Source organism: Arachis hypogaea, chromosome 5, assembly GCF_003086295.3.
Source record: "Arachis hypogaea cultivar Tifrunner chromosome 5, arahy.Tifrunner.gnm2.J5K5, whole genome shotgun sequence".
NCBI classification, from domain to species: Eukaryota; Viridiplantae; Streptophyta; class Magnoliopsida; order Fabales; family Fabaceae; genus Arachis; species Arachis hypogaea.
The window spans coordinates 98,822,844-98,845,782 of NC_092040.1; the positions used below are offsets into that span (position 1 = coordinate 98,822,844).

Below are 22,939 nucleotides of genomic sequence, written 5' to 3' on the forward strand. Positions count from 1 at the left end.
TTGGCTCTTTATTATATTTATTTTAATTTTTTTGTTTGTTAAACACTGAATTAGTAAATAAAAAATAATTTTATTTTAACATTATCTATAATATGTTCACGTCTAATGATAATAAATTCATACTAAGATTGAATTAATGTGCTTCGTATTAGTGATTTTATATATTCATTATTGGTTAATGTTTATATTTCGAATTTTTTTTACTTTCCTATATACTAAGAAGTGTGAACCAAAGAAAAAATTTAGTGAGTCAAATTTATTTATTGAGTTGGAGTAAATATATTTTTTTCCGTATTCTATATAAAATTTTATGAAAATTCAGTGGAAATATTTGCTCCTATATAGTTAAATATAGATCCGTTTTTAGTGGTAATAGTAGTTATAGTTGGTCATATTATTAAAAAAAAATTTGTAAGAATTTAAAGTTTTTACAAAATACAAATAAAATTTTTACAAAAATAATAATAATTATTATTTAATAAATTTTTTAATAAAAAAATTATATTGCCTTAAAATAAAAAAAATAAAAATCAAAATGTCTATTTTTTTAGATAAATATCACTCTATCCTTTATAAAAATAAACAAAAATTAAATTGAGTCTTTACTCTTTTTTATCCTATTTAAAAACTTGATTAGAAATTAAACCTTTTAAACTGTAATACTTAATAGAATAACAAATTAGTCCGCAATGCCATCTCAACTCTCAAGTTTGACAACTGCAATGGAATCCTGGTCCATGATGTGCCCCTATCATCGACGTGATAGCCTCAACACAGAAAAAATTAAAGAATAGAAATACTTAAAAACGTCATTGTTTACTAAATCCTACCTACGGTTTAAGTGATTTTTTTCCTTTTTTCCGATTATATTAAGTACATATTAAAATTAGTTATAAAAATTAATTATTAAAATAAAATATATTTTAAAATATAAAATATATATTAAAAATAAGTTGAACTATATATATTTATATATATAAATATATATAATTAATTTTAATATATAAATAATACTTATTATTTATACATTTTTTGACAAATCATTATTTATACATGTAGATTACAATTTGAATAGAAATAGTATTATTTATACATGTAATTCAATTGTCAATTTTAGCCACTTTGAAATGTTATAATAAAAACATTTAGATATTAGAAGATGAAATTTATAATTTGATTTAATAACGAAAAAGTAATAATAATAATAATAATAATAATAATAATAATAATAATAATAATAAATAAATAAATAAATAAATAAATAAATAAATAGGTAACGAAACTTTATACCAAACTAAACATTTTAAAAATATTTTTCAGATAAAAAATAATCAACACTACGACAAAACTCAGATACATAAGAATAATCAGAAAAAATGGTTGAGAATCATGCTCTTATATATAATTATAATTTAAAGTAAGTGGGTCAAACAGCATAAAATAGTCAAAATAATTATATTAGGTATATATTAAAATTAATTATTAATATAAAATATTAAAATATAAATTATATATTAAAAATAAATTGAATTATATATATTTATATATAAATATATAATAACTAAATTTAATAATTGATTTTAATGTATACATTTTTATAGTCCAAATAAGGCATAGTTGGATACTTGGGTGCCTCTACGCACATTACTATATATCTATATATCTTACCTCTTTAGCACCGCATTGCCGACCCGAACAACTGAAAAGAAAAAGGTTGCACAAAAAACTCAAAAGGATTCAGAAATGCTACCACAAGTATTAGCTATTCCTGCAGCAATGCTCCTTGTGATATTCACATTCATCATTCTAACACCATTTGTGTTGAATCCAGCTAATGGGAGTAGCAAAAAACTCCCACCAGGTCCAAAACCTTTACCAATTATTGGTAACCTTCACATCTTAGGAAAACTCCCACATCGCACCCTTGAGACCCTTGCCACTAAATATGGACCCATAATGTCCCTAAAGTTAGGACAAGTCCCTGTGGTTGTGGTTTCTTCTCCAGAAATTGCTAAGCTCATTCTGAAAACTCATGACTTGGTTTTCGCAAACCGGCCTAAGGTTCAGGTCAGAGATAGAAATAGAAGTATATATATTTATATGGATAAATTTTGGTACGATTATGTTACGGTGATTAGGTGATTATTTAAATATTAAAATTAAAGTTTTTTTACTATTTTTTTAAATAATATTTTTTAGAAAATATTATTTAATAATAAAAAAATTATTTTAATTTTAATAATATTTTTTAAAATATTATAATTACCGTAATATAATTATATTAGAATAATTTATATAAAAATAATATATATTATTATTGATCAAATTTTTTTAATTTTAATAAAAAATGAGTTGACTTTTTTATTTAAATAATTTTTTATTTTTATTTTAAATCATTTTTAAAAAATTATATTTTTGTGCATTATCTCTTAATTTAACTGAAATAGATTTTACTCACGATTTATGCCTGTGAAATTGAATTTTCCTTATAGCACTGCATCCAAAATTAAAATCTGCGCAAAATTATGAGATTAATATGTTAGGTAATTTTTTTTTAAGTCAATATTAATTAATTTTTTAAAATTATTTTATTTATTTAAACTTTTAATTTTTAATTTTAAATTCTAAATAATAAACCAAGACATTAAAATTGGTTATAATTTTGTTAACTAAAAATTAATTTTTTATATTTTCTCTCCACAAAATCATAATTTCTTTTATAATAATTTAAAATAAAAATTATTTAAATATAAAAAGGCCGATCTGATGATCCCGAACTAATTAAATTACATGGATTAATCTTTACTTGGCAGGTAGTAGAAACTCTTTCTTATGGCCGAAAGGGATTGGTGTTTACGGAGTATGGTGGTTATTGGCGCAACGTGAGGAAGTTGTGCAGCTTGCAACTTCTAAGTGCATCAAAGGTTGAGATGTTTGGTCCTTTGAGGAAGAAGGAGTTGGGAATGTTGGTGAATACACTTAAGAAGGCTTCGGATTCATGTGAGGTTGTGGATCTTAGTCAATTGATTGGGGAGTTTGCTGAAAATATCACTTTTAACATGATATTGGGTCGTAGCAAGGATAATCGGTTTGACCTCAAGGGCCTCATTCATGAGATTATGTTCTTGGTTGGTGCCTTCAATCTTGCAGATTATGTGCCTATCTTAGGTACGTTTGATCTTCAGGTATGCCCCTGTCTCCTCTTAGGTATGAACCATCAGAATTTATGGATGGTCCTTTATCATTCTTTTAATAAAATAATTATGAAATATAAATAAAATAATTTTAAGCTACTTTAATATGATTTTTATTATTCACAAATATTTATATTGTTAAAATACCAATCTGTCATTTCTTTTTTTTAATCTTTTATATTTGAACCAACACTAGTTAACTTTTTTACACAAAAGATATTAATTTTCTAATATTTTTCAATACAATTTATTTGAAATATTAGAAAAAAATTGAAAAAAATTAATCATGATAAGTATTATTAAAATTTTTGAAAAGATTTAATTACCAATTCAGTACCTAAAAGATTTAATCGCAGTTAATTAAAGGTCCTTAAAATATGTTATTGATAAAACAACTCCTTAATGATTTGAAAATATTACAATCATAACCAATAAATATTATATTTTTATAAGTGACAAAATAAACTTTCATATTTAACAAAGGACTTATTCATTTGATCCGAATTTTTGTGATTTGAATAAATATTTATAAGGTGCAAAAAAAAAAAATTCAAAGCAAAATTTGATCTCTAAATTTTTTTTTTATTTTTCAAAAAAATGTGGTCATTCGCACTAAAATTTTTTTTAAAAATTCACTTGATATAAAATTAACAAATTTTAAGAATAAAAAATCTCGTTTTTCTAATGATAATTACAAAAATTTGCATCAAAATCTTATCTCTAAAGTCTATTTTTAGAATATATATTTAATATCTAATTTTTTTGTCTCATTTTTAAATCTTTCATGGACTTATTTATTGTTAATATTTTTTGTGAATTTTTTTTGTCAGCAACATGAATTTTGAAGTACCATTTTAATAGTTTATTTTTTCGAACGCAAATTATACTTTACCCACAAAATATTTAGGTAACAAAAGTAAATGACGTGCATACTTTGTATGATTGTGAAACAAATGGTAAACTAGGGATTAAAGAGAAGAACAAAGAAAGCAAGCAAGGCCATTGATGAAGCATTAGAGCACATCATCAATGATCACGATCACCCATCATCAGCTGAATTTCCACAGGATAACAAGGATTTTATAGACATATTACTCAGCTACATAAATCAACCAATGGACCCACATGATCATGAACAAAGACATGTAGTTGGGAGAACCAATATAAAGGCTATCATATTAGACTTAATTGCTGGATCATACGACACTTCTTCAATAGCAATTGAATGGGCTATGTCAGAGCTTTTAAAAAATTCAAGAATAATGAAGAAACTTCAAAACGAGATTGAAGGCCTTGTGGGAATGAATAGACAAGTGGAAGAAAATGACTTGAAAAAATTGCCTTACCTTGACATGGTTGTAAAGGAGATATTACGATTATATCCTGTTGGACCATTTCTTGTGCCACACGAGTCTACAGAAGATGTTACTATAAATGGTTATTTTATAGAGAAAAATACACGAATTATGGTGAATGCATGGGCAATAGGGAGAGATCCAAGAGTTTGGTTAGAAAATAATGACATGTTTTTTCCTGAAAGATTTGAGAACAACGATGTAGATTTTAAAGGGCATGATTTTAGACTCATACCATTTGGGTCAGGTCGTAGAGGGTGTCCTGGGATGAATATGGGTTTAACTACCATTAAGATTACTATAGCACAATTAGTGCATTGTTTTAGTTGGGAACTTCCATTGGGTATGACTCCAGAGAATTTAGATATGACTGAAGAATTTAGACTCTCTATACCAAGAAGTAAGCATTTATTATGTAGGCCAACTTATCGCCTACTTAGTGATGATTAAAAAGGATTAAAGGGTTTCAACTACAATTAAATTGGCGAATTATTTGTGTTTATTTTTAATTTTTTCTTCTATTTTTTGTTTCATAATATGGATTGCTATAATAAAATAATGCTGATGCTTTATTGTTGTCAAAGGAAATTCTAGCTCTAAGAATTAATATTTGTGTTACTACTCATCCTGATTAGTTACTTTCGCTTATGCAGTATATTAGTGTTTATTTGATATTACAGGAAATTATATTGACTCTTATTCTAGCTTCTCTGTTTTCTATTGTATTGAGTTACACAACATGAATATGTGCTTTACAAAGCTAGATTGATTGAATAACAAAATATGAATGAGAAATATTAGGAGATTAATAATTTTTATTAAAATTATCTAATATTTTGGGTTAATATTTTATTTTTATACTATTAGAATTTAGTGTAACTTGAGTGATTTTGGCAGCTAAATTTATTGCACATTTGTAAATAGAAATTAGGAATGCAAGGTGATATAGTTAGTTAGAGATTATGGTTAAGTGGTTAAGTTAGTGACTCTCATTTTATTACATACAACTTGTATATAAACATCTTGTGAAACTAATGTACTTACCAATTTAGCAGTTTTCTACATTTACATCTCTCTGAGTTTAATTCCTATTTCTCTCACTCTTTCTCATCACATTCTCTCTCATCTTGCTTCACTATGGATGAAGCTTGATGCCTCATCTCAAATTTTTACACTCTTTATTCTTGAATTTGCACGATAGAATTTGATCAGAGCATGATCCTCTCTCTAGTGTATTTTTACATGGTGCGGTGAGTGTAGAAAAAAGATCACTGTTCTGATCAACGAGATCGAGAATAGAAGATCTAAATCTGGTAACAAAGCAGATTCAATAACTCACCAATTATATTCTTGAATTTCATTTCTTTTCTTTTCTCATTGTGAAACTGTCTCTATTTTCTATCATCTCGAAAGATCCCTTTATCAATTTCATTAATCCCTAATAAATTACAATGGACAATACTCAACCGTTGAATCCCTTGAATCTCAATGTGATGGATGCTCAATCAATTGTAAATTTTTTGAAACAAATGTCATCAATTCAAGCTCAGATGGCAAAAAATCCAATCAATCCGTCGCAAGATCCAACGAGCCCTATTTTTTTTATCCGAGCAAAAGTCCTGGTAATCCTCTCATTCCATTTATTTTGACTGCAAGCAATTATAGTGCTTGGATCAGAGCTATGTTATTGGCCTTGGAATCAAAGAACAAACTCAAATTCATTGACGAATCAATCACAAGGCCAAACAAAGATGCTGCACTTTTTGAAACTTGGGAAAAATGAAAAACTTACTTATTGTCATAGATAACACTTTCATTAAGTCCTGCAATTTTAGGAAGCGTGATATGGAACAATAACGCTTCAGACATTTGGAAGGAACTGATGAATAGATACTATTATAGTGACAAGTTTCGAGTGGCAAAATTGCAGGAAGAATTGTTTCAATTGAAACAAGGTGATGCTACTATTACAGCTTATTACACAAAGCTAAAGTCTATTTGGAAATATTTGAACAACTTTAGACCCATTCCTAATTTCACAAATTGTACGACTGTGTGCTCATGTGGACTGAACATAATCAGAGAGCATAGGCAAGAGGATTACTGTAAGACCCATAACCTTTGAAAAGTCTTTTCACGAGCAAATCTCAAATCATATAATTATTTATAGCCTTAATTTCAGAAATTATTTTATTAAAGATAATTAAAGCAAGTTTTGATTTATTGAATTTGAGATAAGTTATGATTATTATCCAATTATATAATTATTGGATTATTTTCTATATTTAAATTATAAATTTAGCAGTTGTGAAATAACAAAGATTTTATATGATTTGGACTAAATAATTAATATTTTAAAATAATATTACTGCTGTTTTGGAAAAATAAAAGATTTAATTATATTATTTTCAATTATTAGATTTGAATATTTTATTAAAAATAATTTGTGAAGTTGATGAACAAATAATATTTTATACATTATTATTGTTGGATTAGAATTTATTTCAATTACTATATTATCCCTATTTTATATGAAATTATAAAAATGTCCTTAACCCTATTTTTTTCAAAAATGAAAGCCTAAAGCCTTCATCCCAGCAGCCGAAAACCCTACCCTGTCTTCCCTTTCACCTTCAGCAAGTTCACCAAACTTGAAGCCCATAGCAATACCCACGGTTCCTTATCTTGTTCCATGGAGGATGGAAACAGAAATCTGAGATAGGGGGCAGAGAAGGGGGAAATCGTAAACACAACACACACCCATGAAGCACCGTTGGCCAAACTGAGAAGAGGGGAGATGAGGAAGCACGGCGCCGGCGGGCGTCACTATCGCAGCGCCGCCGTGTTGCATCAGGGAGGATGAGCGAGCGGGGAACAACCACGAGAGAGAGAGGGTCGCGCCGCCACGGTCGTCCAGGAGAAACGCCGGAGAAGAAGCTGCTGCGCTGCCCAGAACCGCATTCGACCCGCCGCCGATCAAGCTCCAGTTGCCGTCACCCTCGTGCAGTCGCTGCCGCGAAGTGGCCTTGCATCTGCCGCCGTCTTCGTGGGGCTTGTGGGGTCGCGGTCGCTCCTCGCCGTGGAGCCCGTGTCGTTGCCTTTCAGCGACCGCCAGAGCAGAAACGCGCACGAGGGAGCTACGGAGAGGATGAGGTGCGATGGTGGTGGGTGGTTCCACCATCCTTGTCGTGCCGTCAGAGTTTGCCGCCATGGCTGCTGGTCTCCTAGCTGCTGCTGTGGTTGGGGGTATGCTGTGTATGGTCGCAAGAAAGCCTCTCTGCCATTGCCGGAAAACCTCTCTGCCGCCGGAGGCCGCTCTACTGGTAAGGGTGTTAAATTTGTGGTTTCGGTCATTTTGGATTTTGAGAAGGTTTTGATGCTGCGCGGTTTTTATAGTTGATCCACCGGAGCTTCTGGCCACCGTCGGAGCTGTTGCCGGGGCCGGTTCGAAATTGCACCTGCTTCGTTTTGTTAATTCAGTGAGTATTTCTATTTCGAAAGCCTCGCGTTAGTACCATATTATGATTGGTTAATGAATATGAATTTTTGGTAACGTGGGGTAAAGTCCTGATTGTTGTATGTTACGATTAGAGTCGTTGAGATTGTTGCAAAAAACAAGCGGAGCCGGGATTTTGGTTGTTGATTTCGGATTGAGGCGGAAGGGACTCTGTGAGACGTTTGGGTTATGGAATTTGCGTTTTGAGGTAGGGGCGCTTTCCAAAAACTATACTTTATGTATTGGAATTATTACATATGGATACTAATGTGAGAAAATGTGTATTTGGTGATTGTATCGGCCTTATGTATTATTTGATTGTCTCGAAAGCTTATGAATGTTTGTTGGCTGAATTTGTTGTGCGGATTTGTGAAATAGAATGTTTGGAGTTGATTCTTTAAATATTCGAAATTTGAGTTTAATCCGTTGGGGATTGATTTGAGCTAAGTTGACTCTCTTGATAATGTGAAAGATAGAATACTCTTTGAAATTCAGCCTAGTTTGCTTTAATTGACTTGGTTTTGATAAATGATTTGTTGTTGAACCGATTCTTTAAAGCTTTGAAAATGAGTTAAATCGGTTGATATTGAGTTGATTTTGAGATGGTTTTGCTTGAGATATGCCACTGATGTGACTATTGGATTTAGCTTGCTTTTGAATTGATTTCTGGTTTTAAGCTGTTGAAAAAGAATGAGAAACGGTTTAGTTGGAATCCGAACTGGGTGGCAAAAGTCCAAGTTTTAGGGGAGGTGCTGCCAAAATTTCTACAAAATCCTAGTCTTGTTTTAAAAGTTATTTAAAAAAGGTTGGATTTGAGAAATTGTATTATTTGATTTATTAAGAGAATATTTATGTTTTCAAGCTTAATTTATTTAATGAACTTTATGCGTTGAGTTCGACTTATTTAGAAATGAACTATTTTTACCGTTTGAATCACTGAAGGAAAGAGTGATGCTCTAATATTGATTTCAATATAAAAAGGAGTTTTTAGTGATTTTAAAAGAATCTAGACTTTTGATTGAGTAATTAAGTTTGAGACATTTTGGAAGAGTTAGAAAAATGGGTTCCAAAAAGAAACCTGAAAGTGGTTTGATTCAAATGAACTGGTTCTATTTCGAATGAGTTGATTTTTGGACCAGGTTGGAACTTGTGATTTTGTATGGTCGGTTTCATAATAAATTCAGTTTTATTTACTTGAACCGAGAATCTATGATTTTAAGAGTTTCAATGAATTTTAAGGAATTGATATCGGTTGACCTTCCCTAAAAGACTTGGGACTCTGTCAGAAAACTTTTGTTATAAAATCCCATTGTTGGATGGGTGATTTTGAATACTTTGAAATAAATCCTTAATTTGCCATGGTTTTGGAAGTTTTGGAAAGAGAATGCCGAGAGTGGCTTGTTTTAAAAAGGGAACTCATTTTGAGTAAATTTGGCTTATGAGCCTGAGAAGATTTGAAAAATGAGATCTTCAAAGCCAAAGCTGAAAAGAGTTGAAACTTGATTTCAAAGTGAAATGATTTCAGAAAAAGTGATTTATGGCTTAAATGCCAATTTTATGAATTTGACGATGTTGAATGGTGGAAGTGTTGTTTTGTTGTGAGCCGGAATGCCTGTGTATGATTATGAATATTGGCTGGTTCTGGATTGAACCGTGAGCCGGAATGGCTGTGTATGATATGAATATTGGCTGATTCTTGATTGAATCGTGAGCCGGATGACTGAGATGGATGTTGATCCATGACTGAGAATGAAAGCATTTATGCTGAGATATTGATAAGTTGTGATGTTGCACTTCTACTATCGGAGATGTGAGTTTCCCTGGGAGAAAGAAGTGGCTAGCCACCACGTGCTCTAGGTGGAGACTCGAAACTCTTTTGACCCTATGTTGTCAGGGTGGCCGGGCACTGTGAAATTCCCGGATGAGCTCACCCCCGTGAATATTCACCAGTGAAGGTGATGGATATGGATCATGATTATGATCACGATTATGTTGAGTATCACTCGAGTTGGGGAGACACGACAGATGGACAGTCTAATAGTTAGCTACCAGGACTTGTCGGGTTGGCTATATAACCGACAGATGATATCATCAGCCATTAGGACAGGCATGCATCATATGCATCTATGTGACATTGTTTGGGTGTGCATATTGTACGTGGATTGCCTTTGTGATTAACTGCTAATTGTTCTACTTGCTGTAACTGTTTGTTGTGCTTGAACTTCCTATCTGTGTTTGCATCTGGGACTCTATTGAATTGTGGTGAATGGTTGATGGTTGAATTGTTTGGGCCTAGGGCCGTGGTTGAAATGAGATGGACCGATGATTGGTTTCGGTTTTGTGTTTTTGGTTTGGAAAAGTATGAAATGCTAATTTGGTTCAGCATGGTTAAACCTTTTTGAAAGGCTTTTGAGTTTTTGAGAATTGAACGGTTCCTCTTTTAGAAAAGATTTCTGACTTTACTTTTATTGTAAACCATTATTTTTTAAAAGAGGCATAAGACGGTTATTAATCACTGGTGCGTTTATCTTCACGTATCCTATTACAGTAATTCCCAAAAACCCTCTACTGAGAACCCTTTCGAGGATGATGTTCTCACCCCCTACATTTTTCCCCTTTCAGGATATGAGCGCAGAAGTCACGAAGAGTTTATTTAGTTGTTGTTGAAATGCTCTGTATTGCTTTAGATTATTATTTATTATACCTTCGCCTTTCTCTTGAGATATTCTGTAAGAGGGATAGGAATTGTATTGGATGTACTCTTTATGAGTTTTGTGAGTTGTATGGTATGTATGGATGTACGTTGTATAGCAAAAGTATTCTTGGAGCGGTATTGCGGTTTAAAGTTTTAAATAGGCTCATATTTTTAGTATTAAATAGTATAAGTATCGTCGTAATTTCCAAGCTATCAGAGTCGCGCAATCGGAAGCGTGAGCTTTGGTAGTTAGGGCGTTACAATTACACCACAAGGTTCCTAAGAGGTCTGAATAACCAATATGCTAATGTCAGATTACAACTAATGCAGATGAATCCTACACCTGAGATTGATACTGCCTTCTCCATGTTAACACAACAAGAACAACAATTCAATGAATGTAATAAATCCAAGGTTTTCTTTAACAGAACCATGCAGTCAAATGATGAAGGAAATAAAGGGAGAGGTAGAAGGAGAGGTAGATGCCAGGCTATTGGAAGAGGACGAGGAAGTAGATTGCAATGTACATTCTGTGACAAGCCTGGCCACACCATCGAGACGTGCTATAAAAATAATATTTTTCACTTCATTTGGGGCAAAGGCAAATCAACAGCATCAATTACATTGCTGTTGAGAAGAAAATTGATGATCTCAGCTAAAGCAACCTAAGCCACAGCCAAAAAGAAGTTGGTGATTCCACAACCTTATGGATGCTGTTCTTAGGTCTTTCTCTGTCTTTCACCCCTTGTCCATCTTCCATCTCATCCACCCTCCTAACTAGGTGCTCTGTCAATCTTCTTCTTACATGTCCAAATTACCTGAGACGCGATTCTACAACTTTTTTCACAATATGTCCTACTCTCTCTCTCTCTCTCTCTCTCTCTCTCTCTCTCTCTCTCTCTTATATCTTCGTTCCTTATTCTATCCAATCGTGTATGACTAACCATCCATCTCAATATCTTCATCTCTGCCACACTTAACTTATGTTTGTGCTTCCCTTTGGCTGCCCAACACTCTGTACTATAAAACATTGCCGGCCTGATAGCAGTGCGATAGAATTTACCTTTATGTTTTAAAGATACTTTTTGCCACATATAAAACCAAACGCACTCCGCCATTTAGACCAATCTGCTTGGATCCTATGATTTACATCATGTTCAATCTCTCTATTATCCTGAATGATGCACCCAGGATACTTAAAATTTTTAACTTTTTGCAGGATGTTTTCTTCAATCTTCACCTCTGTATTAGGGTTTTCCCTTCAGCGGCTGAACTTACATTCCACACATTCCGTCTTGCTAAGGCTTATGTGCAGACCATATACTTCTAGAACTTCTCTCCATAAATTCAACTTCTTATTTATGTCTTCACTTGACTCTCCCATAGGGACGATATCATCGGCAAAAAGCATGCACCATGGCACAGGCTTTTGGATATGCTCCGTGAGTACATCCAAGACTAATATGAAAATGTATGGACTTAAGGATAATCCCTGGTGTAATCCTATACCAATAGAAAATTTCTCTGTCATACCACCTTGAGTCTTCACGCTAGTTGTAGCTCCATCATACATATCTTTAATTGTACGAATATATGTGATCCTTACTCTCTTCCTTTCTAAAACCTTCCATAAGACCTCCCTTGGCACCTATCGTACTCGTTTTCCAAATCAATAAACACCATATGTAGATCCCTTTTATTACTATGATACCTCTCTATCATTCTTCTTAACAGGTATGTAGCTTTAATGGTGGATTTGCCTAGCATAAAACCAAATTGGTTCTCTGTTACTTGTGTCTCTTATCTCAGACTCTGTTCTATCACTATTTCCCATAACTTCATGGTATGGCTCGTGAGCTTGATTCCTCTATAGTTTATGCAACTATGTATATCCTCCTTATTTTTGTAGATAGGTACCAAGGTGCACTTTCTCCACTCATCTGACACCTTCTTTGACCTTAAAATCTCATTATTGTTGGCTGTCGAAGGCCTAACACAACCCTCTCCCTTTATCAGGGCTTGAGACCGGCTATGTACTGCAGTGTAGCATACGCCGAGTTAAATTAGATTTCTTCACCATTTAAACAAAATTGAAACAAATTTTACACTAATTGAAACAAATTCTGCACTAACATAATCAAAAGATCCATTAACATATTGCAACAAAATTCTGCACTAACATAAACTCAATGCAAAATTGAAACAAAATTCCAAACTAATTGAAACTAATATGCACTAATTTAACTTATTGGGGCAAATAAGTTTATGCACTAACATAAGCAAAAGATCCACTAACATAAATCAAATTTTACGTCAAGTATGCACTAAAAGAGCTCAAAATTCTGCACTAATATAAACAAAGTTTTGCATTTACATAAACTAAATTCTGCATTGAAATTCTGTACTAACATAAACTCAACACAAAATTGAAACAAATTCCAAAACTATTGATCAAACACATTCTAATTCTAACTGTGCAATATAGCTCTGACAAATCCAGCTTTCTGATTATGTCCCAGTGACCAAAAAGTTTTCTCCAGCTAAGGATTTGTGGAGAACTTGAGTGCATAAGAAATAACTTTATCATTTGTGAAGCCAAACTCGCTAAACACGTCACCAATTTTTTTTTCATGAGTGTATATCATAGCTTGAGAAAAATCATCCAAACACTTTCCCTGTTGATCAAACACGTATTTTAGGGTGTTAGTTAGCGCCTTTATCATGTTGGTGTCCTTTGCCGCCTTAGATAAGTATGGCTTCTTTCATTGTTTTCTCTCAGAAAATAAAGCAACAGAATTAGATTATTAGGGCAGAGATTCACTAAAAATCATTATTTGAGTTAAACATATCAAAATTTTCGTCATTCATATCTTCATATCCATCTTTTTGCACTTCTTCAGTGTTATTGCCACATACAGCAGCAACCCCACTTGCTCTTTCCTTACAAAATATTTTTTCCAAACGTTGATAAAAGGGAAAAGGCTTTCTTGGAATATACAACTTTTGTCCTTGTTTCTAGAAAAAAAATTATAATATTATCAAATACCTACTTATTGTTTCTCCTAACTAATAAAATCTAACTTGAAGTGTGCGATTCTTTTTATGATGAGCTAGTATTATTAAAATGTAATCACTTGCTTAGGGATACTTACACGACATTCATCACTTAATCCATCTTAAACTTTAAGTAACTCACACAATCTTTCTAATGAATCTATACTCATCCTTAATTGTCAAATATAGTTTCTATCGCCCCTTCCTATTATGCAGTTTAACACATTCTGTCTTAAGAGAATAGTATTAATTTCTCTATTTCTAATCAACAAACATTATCCTCTCTTATTTCTCAAATATAAACATACAAACATCAAAACTAATATGGTAACTGATACGGCCGTTACAAATCCGATGTCATAACTCGGCATTATATACAATAACTCGGCACTTTACATTATAACTCGGCGTTATACGTTACAATCAGACTCAACGGACTACATTTTGGAATAAAAACGTCCGATCAGGCATTATCACTCATTAAAATCTAATAACTGCTCTTCAATTCATATGATCAACAGAAAATAACTGACCTATTTCACCTCACCTATAAAGGTATGGTATTTTATCCTCAAAGGATACACTGAATTTACAGTACTAACTTAAGCATCGGAGTGCCTTTTGCAGATACACTCTCCTTTTGTTCACACTCTCCATGACGTGATATCTCTCTGGACCAAGTGCTCGGATCTTTCAAGTCTATAGCTTAACTCGGCGTCAACTCTCAGAAACCGAGTTACGTCCAGGTTACGTACACAAGAACAATTGGCGCCCACCGTGGGGCCTCGAAATAAACACCCTTCTTTCTATAGGCCCCATTTCCTTCCAATTGCTTCAAACCTACCTGCACCTTTGTAAACAAAGGTCATATTTTAAATCATTAAGGCCCGAAAAAGACCGATCTATATCTATTATCTTTATTTGCCGATCTATATCTGTTATATCTATTTTCCGATCCATATCTATCATCTCTATTTTCCGATTTATATCTGTTATCTCTATTTGCCAATTTATATCTGTTATATCTATTTTTCGATCTATATCTATCATCTCTATTTGCCGATTTATATATGTTATCTCTATTTACCAATTTATATCTGTTATCTCTATTTACCGATCTATATCTGTTAACTCTATTTTTCGATTTATATTTGTTATATCTATTGGCCGATCAATATTTGTCATCTCTATTTCTCGATTTATATCTGTTATCTCTATTTTCTAATCTATATCTGTTATATATATTGGCCGATCAATATCTGTCATCTTTATTTCCTGATTTATATCTGTTATCTCTATTTTTCAATCTATATCTGTTATATCTATTTTTTGATCCATATCTATCATCTCTATTTGCCGATTTATATCAGTATTCTCTATTTGTCAATTTATATCTGTTATCTCTATTTGCCTATCTATATCTGTTATTTCTATTTTTTGCTTTGTATCTGTTATCTCTATTCTCCAATCTATATCTGTTATATCTATTTTTCAATCTATATCTGTTATATCTATTTTCCGATCTATATCTATCAACTCTATTTTTCGATTTATATCTGTTATCCCTATTTGCCGATCTATATCTATCATCTCTATTTGCCGATTTATATCTATTATCTATATTTCGTCAATTTATATCTGTTATCCCTATTTGTCGATTTATATCTGTTATCTCTATTTGCCAATTTTATCTGTTATCCCTATTTGCCGATCTATATCTATTAACTCTATTTTTTTATTTATATCTGTTATCCCTATTTGCCGATTTATATCTGTTATCTCTATTTGCCAATTTATATCTGTTATATCTATTTTTCGATCCATATCTATCATCTCTATTTGCCGATTTATATTTGTTATCTCTATTTGCCAATTTGTATCTGTTATCCCTATTTGCCGATCTATATCTATTAACTCTATTTTCTGATTTATATCTATTATCTCTATTTGTTGATCTATATCTGTCATCTCTATTTGCCAATTTATATCTGTTATCTCTATTTGCCAATTTATATCTGTTATATCTATTGGCCGATCTATATTTGTTATCTCTATTTTTCAATTTATATCTGTTATATCTATTTACCGATCTATATCTATTATCTCTATTTTTCTGATCTATATCCGTCATCTCTATTTTCTAATTTATATCTGTTATCTCTATTTGCCGATCTATCTCTATTATTCTATTTTTCAATTTATATCTGTTACCTCTATTTTCCGATCTATATCTGTTATCTCTATTTTCTCGATCTATATCTGTTATCTCTATTTTTCGATTTATATCTGTTATCCCTATTTGTCGATCTATATCTATTATCTCTATTTTCTTATTTATATCTGTTATCTCTATTTTCCAATCTATATATGTTATATCTATTTTCTGATTTATATCTGTTATCTCTATTTGCTGATCTATATCTATTTTTCTAGCTTCAAATCTATATCTATTATCTCTATTTTCATATTTATATCAATCATTATCCGAGCTATATCAATCATTTCTATCTCAATCATTATCAGTCATTATCAAATCTATATCAACTATCATCAGATCTATATCAACTATCTTCCGAACTATGACTATCAACAATCTTCAATCAATCACCTATCATACAAGCACAAACACTTATCCATTCGTGATAATTCTTCAATTCAAAGTCGCATCATTTACACATGCGCAATCAAACTCAATCTTCAATCAACTATCCATTCGTGATAATTCTTCAAAGTCGCATTGTTTACACAAGCGCAATCAAACTCAATCTTCAATCAATTATCCATTCGCGATAATTCTTCAATTCAAAGTCGCATCATTTACACATGCGCAATCAAACTCAATCTTTAATCAAGTCACCAAAAAAAGGTGAACTAACGCAACATTCTCACCCAACCAATTCATTCTTATCGCCATTCGCGATAATTCTTCAATTCAAAGTCGCATCGTTTATACATGCGCAATCAAACTCAATCTTCAATCAAAGGTAAACTAACGTAATATTCTTGCCCAAGCAATTCATTTTTATCAAAATCGTCTCAGCAACTATTCAATTTAACTATTCAAATTCATGAAAAACCCTAACCGTTGCATCTATTAAATCAACGGTTCAAAATTACATTGAAAAAAAAATTTGAAGGCACAATCAATGACAAATACTACTACACTTTTCAATACATGTTAATTTCAAATAACATCTGAAATTCAAAAGATTTTATTCCTTATTTTAATAAAGCATCTTGAACTGGGGGCTTCAAGGCTAATCCAATGGCCGAGTTATGGACTCACTCAATGGCCGATTTATGATTTATTAAAAGTTCAACTTGCTTCATTAAAACGTATTTCCAGGCTAAGCTTGGGGACTATGATACGATCGTCACAAATCCGATGTCATAAGTCGGCATTATTTACAATAACTTGGCACTTTACGTTATAACTCGGCGTTATATGTTACAATCAGACTCAACAGACTACATCCTAGAATAAAAAGGTCCAAACAAGCATTATCGCTCGTTAAAACCTAATAACTGCTCTCCAATTCAGATGATCAACAGAAACGTAACTAACCTATTTCACCTCACCTATAAAGGTATGCTATTTTATCCTCAAAGGATACACTGAATTCTCAGTACTAACTTAAGCATCGGAGTACCTTTTGTAGGTACACTCCCCCTTTATTCATACTATCCGTGACGTGACATCCCTCTGGACGAAGAGCTCGGATAATCCCAACTTATAGCTTGGTGTTGAAGGCTAAAGCTCAGTCTGAATCATAAAATAAAAAAATTATCTAAATTACTCAGAGCGATCCACTAGTTCCATTCTTTCCTAATCAACAGATAAAAAACAACTCATAAATTATTAAATTAACACATATTAAAAATAATAAACAACAATAAGAATAGCAACCATAAGAACAACAACATAACCCACTAATTATTTTATTTTTTAGTTCAAACTAATAACAAGAGAAAAATTCAATACAATATTTTTCATTCATTCTTTCATTATGAACAAAATACATCAATATATTAAAATCTAAAACAATTTTTTCATTCATTCATTCACGGTATCATTGCAAAAATTTAAGATTCTGCCAAAGAAAAGAATGTAGCTCTTCTTCATATATAATTTTTAGATTGACAAATCATAAAAATAGAAAAAAAAAGATAACGACAAAGAGGAACAAAATTCTTTTAAATATAAAAATAAAAACAAAAATAAAAAAAGAAAAAGAGAGGCAGAGTAATACCTAATAATGTGACTGAGAAAGAGAAGAACAAGAGGCTTCCAAAAATTGTAACAAAAAGAATATAATCAATAATTAGCGACTGAAATGTTGTTATTAGATTAACTGTACATAAAAAAAACAAATGAAAAAAAGAAAAAAGAAGATACAAAATCAAAATGAAGAAAAAGAAAAAGAGAAGAAGATACAGAATTAGAAAAGAGAAGATATAGAATCAGAAGAGAAAAAGAAAAACTGAGAAGAAGACAGAGATAGAGAGTAAGAAAAAGATATTACCTGAGAAAGAAAAGAAAGAAAAAGAAGTGAACGAAGCAGAATATAGAGATAGAAACAGAGAGACGGAGAGAGAGTAGTTGGAAAAAAAGAAAAAGAAGATAGAGATAGAGACAGAGCACGGAGAAGAGAGTACTTCTTTAAGAACAATATTGCAGAGAAAAAGTTTAAATTAGAATTTTTTTAGTAAGAGAATAAAAAAAGGTAATAGTGGAATAATAAAAATATTTATAGGTAAAAATTCATGTTCATCAGTGCCTTTTATTTAAAAGTGGACACAAAAGTGAAGAAAATTGTCCTGGAGACACTATGTTAATATTTATATCTCTCTCTTCAAATACTTTTTAGATATTTACTGTTCATATCTCTATGTCCTATCCACAAAACAACGCAACATTAGAAATTAAAAAAAAAATAACAGAGTCAACTTTAATTTTAACGATTAGTTATTTTTGTCAAATGATATTCATCTTTTATGAGTACATCATTAATTTAAATTTTTTATAATTATTTTTGTTCGCGAGCAAATTTTATAGGGTGAAAAATGACTATTTACTCTAAATAAATATAGATAAATAAATTATAATTAAATTTGAGTGTATATAAAATATCTTTATATTTTTGTATAGAAATTATTTTACTTTACATTTTTGCAATTTTAACAGAAAAATTGGTATGCCGAGCAAGAATATTTTTTTTCTTGATGTGAATTAGTCCTTCTATATGATTTTGTTCTCCGCTCAGATTTGTATTAGATATTTAGAATCTTTTTTTTTTGTATTAGAAAATTGGGATAGTTAGTGCCCAATAGTTTGTTTATTTATTTTTTTTTGGGCTTTCGTGTCGTTGGATTACCAAAAACTAAAAGAAGTTTAGAATCTTGAAATATATTAAAAAAATGTGAGTTCTATGGTGTTTTTATTATGATGCCTAAATTGCCTAACTTTCTTTTTAAAGTAAAAAATAAATATTTAAAATAAAAAATAAATTATGTAATATTTATTAAATATTATTTATTTATCTTTTTAAATAACTTAAGTACAAAATAATAGACACTATAGCATTCACTAAAAAAAATTAGAATCTTGCAAATAGGTAATATTCACAAAGATGCCAGTGACGAAGCATAAGGATTTTTTATTTTAATAAATAAAATAAATATAATAATTAGTGAAATAAATAATTTTAAAATTTATTATAAAAATTCGTCATCTACTCTTATCTCGTTTACACTGTGAACGAGATAATTTTACACATATTTCGTGATATGTGTATATCTCATTTACACTGTAAATGAGATACGTGGAGGTTTATCTTGTAACCATCCTACCCTACGAGACATGTGATTCCTCATTATTTACAATGTTTGCTGACACGTATAGGTATATATATATATAGTGTAGATAACGAATTAAAATTAAATAAATACGTAGCGCTAAAACTTTTTTTTTTAGTGCTTCCGAGTGATGAATCTTGGTAATTAGATAATTACCACTACAGTTAATTTATTTCTTTTAAAATTAACTACCTCTTACTAATTTATAAGTAATGAATTAGTAGAAAAATTATCCTAAATGCGTTACCAACTATTAACCCAATTTTTTCTTCCTCTCTTTCAAAGTCACGGTTTTCTTTTCCTTTTCCCGATTCAACCGAACCAAGCTTCCTTTAATTAAGCCCAACCCTGATTGCCTTCCCTCTCAGCACCATTTGAAACTCTGGTTACACCTCCTCAAGACTTGCGTTGATGCTGTGTTGAAACGAAGAGAAGACACGAAGATTCTGCACCACCTCACCCTACTTCCTTTTCTTCTACCTGATGAATCTAATGCTCTTCATTCTCTTCAAATAGAAGACACGCACAAAACAAAGGAAAAGACTAGAGAAGAGAGCAAAACGAAGATGGAAAGGAAGGAAGAGCAATCCACAACAAGACACTCTAAATCTTCGAAGCATCCTTGCTGGGTGAGAACCAGCAACTTTCCTTTTTCCTCTTTCTCTTCTTCCCCTTGTTCCACCACTGCCGTTCTAATTTCAATTCTTGCTACAACAGTAGTAACCGTAAATAATAACTCTTCTCTTCCTCAAGTTGAGGTCGGCCGTTTATCCTTGAAGGAGAGGCCAAAGCTCCAATTCTATGTGGCTAGGGTTTTGATTCAGGAAAAAAGCAAAAATAGAATTTTTAACTTCAAAAAAAAGTAAGGGTTAGGAATGTAAATTAGTTATGGGTAATTGTTAGATCTAATCTTGATTGATGATGACAAATTAACTTGATTGATGTTGCTGAATATTTTGTTAATTGGCTGAATTATTATTGCTGAATATGGTGCAAATTTTTAATGTTGTGAAAATGTGATCATGTTATGTGAATCGTATAAATTTTTAATGTTTATGGATCTGATGCTCTTGAAAAAAATTAGGACATAATTCTTGTAGAAATGGTAATAAATAATGAGAATTGTTGATTGGTATGAGTTAGGAACGTCGGATTTGGTTAGTGAAAATTAAGAAACTTTTCTGCAGAAATTTTTAAACAGATTGGACAGCAAATTAAAATAAAAACTGGGAGCAATCTAGACATGATTTTTGAATCATCTATCAAATTTTCAGAAATTAAGATTACTCCATAAAAATTTCAGGAAATTTGGTCAAGTGGTTTGGAAGATATGAATTTTTGAAGTTTAGTGATTGCTGCAGAATTTTCAGGTTTTCTGGTTCTACAATACCAACTTCCAGCTGCTATAATTTTTTATTTATTTGAAATTTTGAGTTGCTTTTAAACGAATTTTAAAGACCTACTAGTCTATTTTAAGTAAATACAAATTTCATATCCATTGCTATTTTGTAGAGTTAGTTATGTCTCTTGGAAGTTGGGATGTTCACAGGAAATTCAGAACCAATTTAAAGAAACAGGGTAGCACTTCCAACTGACATTTAGTTAACCAAACGAGGTGCTATAGATCTGGAATTTATTTTTCCTAAAACTTGAGGATATTAAGTGTATTCTCACCAAAATCTGGAAGTATCAAATTAGACTTGAATTTATCATAAAATTTTCAAAAATAGAGCTACCTACTGTATTTTTTCTAAATCTTCTTAGGGAAGTAGCAGATTTTCATTAAGTTTGCCACCAAATCCAATTAAATCCAAATACAATAAAACTTTAATTTCAATTCAAAGAAGCATGTCCAGATTTGGCAGTATACATGTCCTTAGTTAAAGAAAAAGAAAATGATAGGTTTTATATTAAAAGAGTTTATGTTAAATGGTGATGCGGAGGGTTGTGTAATTAAATTGTGATGCAGAGGTACGTATGATAAAACGGTGATGCGGAGGTACTTATGAGTAAATGATGATGTGGAGGCATAAAGAAAAACAAGAAACAATGAATGAAACAGAAGTTGAGAATTGTATATTGAATGGGCCTTGTGCCAAATTGCTAAAGTGGATGTGCCCGCCTAACTGATAGCCTGAGATTGCTAATGCGAGAATGTTTACCTAATTGATAGGCTGTCTTTTTTGTGATGCCAAGATATCCTAATTGACATGGGTTCATCCATGATGATAATTGTGCCTAACTGACACAGTAAAGAGACCATATTTGGGATTCGCCCCGAATAATGTCAGATTGCGGTAGACAACCGACGCATGAGCTCATAACCTGCACTAGGAACAGGCATGCATCATCTTGTTTGCGCATATGAATTTCTTATGAATTATTTATTGCCATTTCTTGATTGTTTATTCTATTTTCTTGTCGTATATATATTTTGTGCCTTGTGTTTCTGTGCTTGTTCTATTTTTCTATTTCACAACAACTTAGAGACAAAGACCTTAGGTTCCCCTTTTTACCTTGTTGAAAACTCTAGGTTCTCACCCTTCTTCTCTTTCTTTTTTTCCCTCCCCAGATGGGATCGGCAAAGGAGTCCGTTGAGTTTCGGATTTCGGTACATCGCTGACGTTTCGATCCCAGCATGCCGTACGTGTTCACTCTAGTTGAAGACCATTCTGGAGATTGACCTAGCTGACTTTTTACTCCTTTTGATGATCAGTAGTATTACTTTTCCCTCACTTTTGTCGTACTTTTAGAGAGGTAGGACCTCTTAGTAGTTTGGTTCCAGTTTAGAAAACCCGTATGAGGATTGGGACTGACTTCTTCTTTTATATATGTATATATATCTTGGTTTATTTCTCAGTTTATGAAGAATGACATGTATCTCCAAACTTACTCATGTGTATATTTTTATATATGTATATATGATATTTGTTGTTACCATGTATTTATCTATGATATGGCTTTAAGTATTAACCTTGCGAGCAACTAAATGATTTGTCATGATAAGTTAGTTAATTACATTGAATCGATAAAGGCTTATATTAATATTTGCTTATGAAATTCGAGTCTAAAGCCAAGTAGGTCCTTACGACAAGTATCACCTAAACAATTGACATTGGTCATGACGTGTCAAAAGTTGGGGTATTACATATCTCGTTCACAGTATAAACGAGATAAGAGAGGGCAACGACTATATATACAACTCATGGACAGGTTTGACCGGGCACCAGTTTGAAATTTTCAACCACTTTTTCCTCTCTTTTACCCCTTTCTTACCATATAATCGATA

The 22,939-nt window shown here is 31.6% G+C and overlaps 2 protein-coding genes across 5 annotated transcripts; both read left to right on the forward strand.

Moving 5' to 3' along the window:
- Positions 1-1,656: 1,656 nt before the first annotated feature.
- On the forward strand, positions 1,657-5,225 carry LOC112799793 (cytochrome P450 CYP736A12-like). The gene is made up of 3 exons (XM_025841812.3): positions 1,657-2,067; positions 2,814-3,185; positions 4,160-5,225. Exons 1-3 carry the CDS (start codon positions 1,744-1,746, stop codon positions 4,997-4,999), a joined length of 1,536 nt encoding a protein of 511 aa, XP_025697597.1. The 5' UTR covers positions 1,657-1,743; the 3' UTR covers positions 5,000-5,225.
- Positions 5,226-7,096: 1,871 nt separating this feature from the next.
- LOC112802192 (uncharacterized) lies at positions 7,097-22,590 on the forward strand. Of its 4 annotated transcripts, none has more exons than XM_025845294.2 (4): positions 7,097-7,872; positions 7,946-8,028; positions 8,143-8,253; positions 22,223-22,590. In XM_025845294.2, exons 1-4 carry the CDS (start codon positions 7,698-7,700, stop codon positions 22,271-22,273), a joined length of 420 nt encoding a protein of 139 aa, XP_025701079.1. In that variant the 5' UTR covers positions 7,097-7,697; the 3' UTR covers positions 22,274-22,590. The 4 variants fall into 4 exon arrangements, 3 of the variants coding, with proteins under 3 accessions (XP_025701079.1, XP_025701078.1, XP_025701080.1); XM_025845293.2 differs by lacking the exon at positions 22,223-22,590 and adding an exon at positions 11,071-11,499; XM_025845295.3 differs by lacking the exon at positions 22,223-22,590 and adding an exon at positions 10,668-10,898.
- The last annotated feature ends 349 nt before the right edge of the window (positions 22,591-22,939 follow it).